This window comes from Phragmites australis, chromosome 6 (genome assembly GCF_958298935.1).
Source record: "Phragmites australis chromosome 6, lpPhrAust1.1, whole genome shotgun sequence".
Taxonomy (NCBI): domain Eukaryota; kingdom Viridiplantae; phylum Streptophyta; class Magnoliopsida; order Poales; family Poaceae; genus Phragmites; species Phragmites australis.
The window spans coordinates 23,009,441-23,013,638 of record NC_084926.1 but is presented as its reverse complement, the minus strand read 5'-3'; the positions used below and the strand labels follow the sequence as shown (position 1 = coordinate 23,013,638).

The following is a 4,198-nucleotide window of genomic DNA, read 5'->3' as shown; positions in this document are numbered from 1 at the left end:
CGGTGACCTAGCATCGAGCTGCCATCGATCTGCTGTGCACGGCGATCTCACCTAGTGCTGCTTGCTCGGAGGAATGGTTGGAGTGGATCTCAGTGGTTTTTCTGGTGGGACCCGTTTGGTTATGAAACATTGAGAAAAAGGACTACTCTTTTCACTCACCATATGATTATTTTATTTGACGTGGTGTCCCAGACCAAGTCACGTTTTTGTAGTGCGGCTAGGACGACAACAAGAAGTACGATATGGTGGGGACCAAACCACGCTTTATCGGTGCTAAAAACAAAAATCTCTATAAATAAATGAGAAAATAAAAAAGCTACAAGAAGTTCAGCCAAAAAAAAAACAATTGTGCTCATGTTCGTGTCTGTTCCAACAATTTTGTTTATGACCTGCCACAGTCAGAAAAGCTGCAACACTCAAAACACATCAAAAGCCTCACAACTCCTATCCCGAGCAGCTGTCCCCCAAGCAGTACAAGGGTCCATTGAACTACACCGAGTCCTCGTCAATACAAACCGGTAGACTCTGCATATGAACAGATTTTCTGGCACAAATCCTTACCAACAATCACTGACAAAACAAGCTTCTCTGAACTTGTACTATGCAAGGTCCACTTGTCAGTCATTGTACATACAAATTTCATACTAGCCATAGTTCATTTGTACTGATAGAAGGACTAGAGCATAAATGCCACTCACCAAGTGACTGTCACAATACTTTTCCTTAGTCTGGCAGAATACAGTGCCAGAGTACTACTTAGACAAGTGAGCAAGTTAAGAAGAAGATAAATACCATTTCATTAGAAATGCAGCCTACAAATCTTGTGGTCAACACTTGATTCTTTAATTAGGCATCTAATATATAGAGGGGAACTCGAACACAACCAGACTTGTCCCTTTATCACCAAAATAGAGCATCCCTGTATCATCAGCACATAACCTAGATATCACATAACGCAAGAACCAGCCAAGCTACCATTCAAGAAGCCACAACGTCTTTTAGACCCTGTGGTTATGCTCCTTGTTCGCATTGAGGCTGGCATTAGCTTTGTCGTTGTCACTAACATCGTTATTGGAGCTGTAGCAGGTGTGCTTCTTGGATGAACCCTTGCACTGGTCGACTGGGTACTTGCATGCATTGATCTCCATCTTGCGCAGGGCAGCCTTGCCAAGATCGACTCCACACATGTCCGACAACCGGATCAGGTAGAGGAGCACGTCGGCGAGCTCCTCGCCCAAGTGCTCTTTCTCCGTCTCGTCCCAGCCTGGCAGACCCTTGGGCACCTCCCCTTTCCATTGGAATATCTCAGAAAGCTCCCCCACCTCGCCTACCTGCACAGCACGAAGCAAACACACATTATAAGGCACATGAAATTCCATGAAAAATCTTTTGCTGGGTGCCAATTAGACCAGACCCAGGAGCTAGCTAGTGGAGAGGTGAAGCAGAAAATCTTGCACAAGGTTCATAACCAAAATTTGGTGAAATACAGCACTTTTCATATTATATTTTCCATTTTTTTGAAGAAAAGAGCAAATGAAAATGTTCACAAATTCTCCAGTCTGTCCTGCATAACCTTTAGTTTTTGGTAGATTGCTTAAATAGTCATGAACACATCTTCCAATAAGGGGAGCACAAGGTTTCTTTCTTAGTAAACCATGAAACAATTTGGAAAATTTTACCCCCAATAAACAACTTCAGAAGGTATTAGACACATGATAGATAAACTAAAAATTTGATGAAACATGAGGCCCACGGCGTAACAAATTCTAGTTGGATTTACACTAATCCATCTTTCATATGACAAGTCCAATTTACACAAACATTAAGATACATAATTTTCTCCGAAGAAGGAAATATAACCATCCATACATATCACTGTTCAACATGTTATAAAACATCTATACGAAGTCCATAAGTTTTGCAGATGCAACATCCATTAAACAAAGTGGGCAGCTACTGAACATGTCATAAATCCAATTATTCAGCAATAAAAGAACAGACAGAAACATATTGGAATATTGGTACTATGACAGCATTTAAGGTGAAGAATGTAGCACCACACTCTTTTTTTAGAAAAAAAAGTCTTTTTGACCCAGTCTTTTTGGAGGCTTTTTTTTTTTTGACCGAGTTCGAGCCCTGGCCGGCCGGCTCCTCCATGTAGCACCTCACTCCCCCACCCCCAAAAGAACTGCACTCCACTGTTCGATCCGTACAGATCAAAATTGTAACTAACATAGTGCAGCCTTTGCTGAACCAACATTTCATTTAATGACACCACCTTATCAGATAATGAATGGCATACAAAACAAAATTTGTGGAAACCATGCCAACCAAGCCTTTCTTCCTAAGTGCCTTCCTACCCTCCTCTCCTTTCTGTGTGCCCCATGAGCAAAACAACACAACATCGTAGAGACTTCACCAAAAAGAGGACAGCCCCATTAATCTCGCAATGTGGTACTAAAAGAGAACAAAAAGAAACCCGACCTGACAAGTTTTCTGCTACAAGGCTTTTCTGCGCGCAATCATTCATTCTCTCCGCACAAGAACTGGAACGCCTAAACCCATCCTTATCCTCACTGTTCTATTCTTTTTTATTCTCATCGCACATAAAAAACCCCAAGAAACCTCCAAATTAACCCGCTAATTAAATCGGGGCCAAGATTCAAGAAACAAAGAAACGGAACTGACCATAAAAAGAGGAAGCTGAGAAGGTGGAGGAAACGGACCAGGGCGAGGAGGAGGTTCCTGGGGGAGTGGAACTGCTCCCAGTCCCTATCCCTGGCGAAGACCGCCATCCGCTTCCGCAGCGCCTCCAGGCTCACCGCCCCCGCCGCCACCTCACCATCGCGACCACCGGCGCCCCCGACACTGCTGCCCTTCTCCACCTCCCCCATGTTCACCTCCTCCACTCCGTTCATCTTCTCTCTCTGCTTTTTTCTCCTTTTTAATTTGTCCCCTCTCCTTGGTGTGAGGCGGTAGCAAGGAGGAATACGGCGAGGAAGAGAGGGAGAAGGGAAAGAGGCTATAAATAAGGGAGGAGGTGGGGCTAGAGAAGCACAGTAGAGATTTCTTTATTTGGCAATCGTGCGGGACGCAAATTTGGGCCGGAGCGAGGTGGGGTGATGGGCTGGCCGCCATGGCCAGTCGAGAGTTTTTTTATTTTTATATTTTTTTAATTAAAAATTTAAATAAATAGATTTCACGTTGCAATAATAGCAAAAGTAGCCGCTGCAGCCCCTGAGACCCTCTCAGGAGTTACCGCCCTCTGACCGACCTCTTAAGGGGCGGGTAGGTTCTCCCGTCCAATGAGAGAGCGGGTACATTTCCCATAGCCTTCCCAATGGGTGGGTAAGCTATTTTTTTAAAAGTTGTAAAATTTATTGTAAAACGTTGCTTAATATTTGAAATTGGTTTTCTGTAAAATTTGGAATTAAAATGGTTAAAAAGTGGTCAAAACAGCATATTGGGGAAGCGAGATTTTGGAGTAGTTTACGTATTGTTCGGAGGATAAAAAATCAATATTTGTGAACAAATTATATATGTGAAGCACTCGCAGTATATTACGTAGCAATGAGGTTCCAAACGGAGACAAACATAAGATTATACATATGGTGGAAAACATAACATGAGATTGTAACAACGACGACATGACGAGAAAAAAAAGGTAGGACGTACGATTCGCACAAAGACCTACTTAATAGTGTGCCGCTCATGCCTTAGGGAGTGGAAACATGTCGGGTTACATTAGATACTCTCTACTGAGTGCACCTAGGATATTTGTCCTTTCGCAAGGCATCGGGACCTACGACCTTAGCGCGACGGGCCCTCTCCCGCTTCCTTGCCCTCTCAGCTTCCCGAGCCTGAGCCACGGTATGGTCCTGTGTTGCCTTTCTCATGCACTCTTCTTCCTTCCGTTTCAAGCGTAGTTCCTCTTGCTGTTGCTCATACTCTCGGTGTGCGTAAGCTTCCCTCCTCCACAGCATGGTCATATCGACCCACCACTTCTAGTCTTCATTTTGCTCAATGTCGAGCCATTGAATAAAGTCATAGATTAGTGGAGGGAACTGGACAAATAGAACAAGATGAGATATTAGGAAAATAGAGTGTGAAATCGGGAAAGATGTGGCTGATCTTTGTTGCTATACCGATGGATACTCATATGGTCCATGTTGAGGCTTGTCGTATTGGTAGTTGGCAC

General features: G+C 43.8%; 1 protein-coding gene across 1 annotated transcript; it reads right to left on the bottom strand.

Moving 5' to 3' along the window:
* Positions 1-773: 773 nt before the first annotated feature.
* LOC133920553 (uncharacterized) lies at positions 774-2,984 on the bottom strand. Its single transcript, XM_062365163.1, has 2 exons — positions 2,727-2,984; positions 774-1,331 (listed from the first exon to the last, which is right to left on the bottom strand). The coding sequence occupies exons 1-2, from the start codon at positions 2,916-2,918 to the stop codon at positions 999-1,001; spliced, it is 525 nt and encodes a 174-aa protein (XP_062221147.1). The 5' UTR covers positions 2,919-2,984; the 3' UTR covers positions 774-998.
* Positions 2,985-4,198: the final 1,214 nt, after the last annotated feature.

Coding starts and splice junctions, on each gene's coding strand:
- LOC133920553 (XM_062365163.1), bottom strand. CDS start 2,918: ATGAACGGAGTGGAGGAGGTGAACATGGGGGAGGTGGAGAAGGGCAGC. Junction 1,332..2,726: donor GGAACCTCCTCCTCGCCCTG/GTCCGTTTCCTC, acceptor CGTGCTGTGCAG/GTAGGCGAGGTGGGGGAGCT.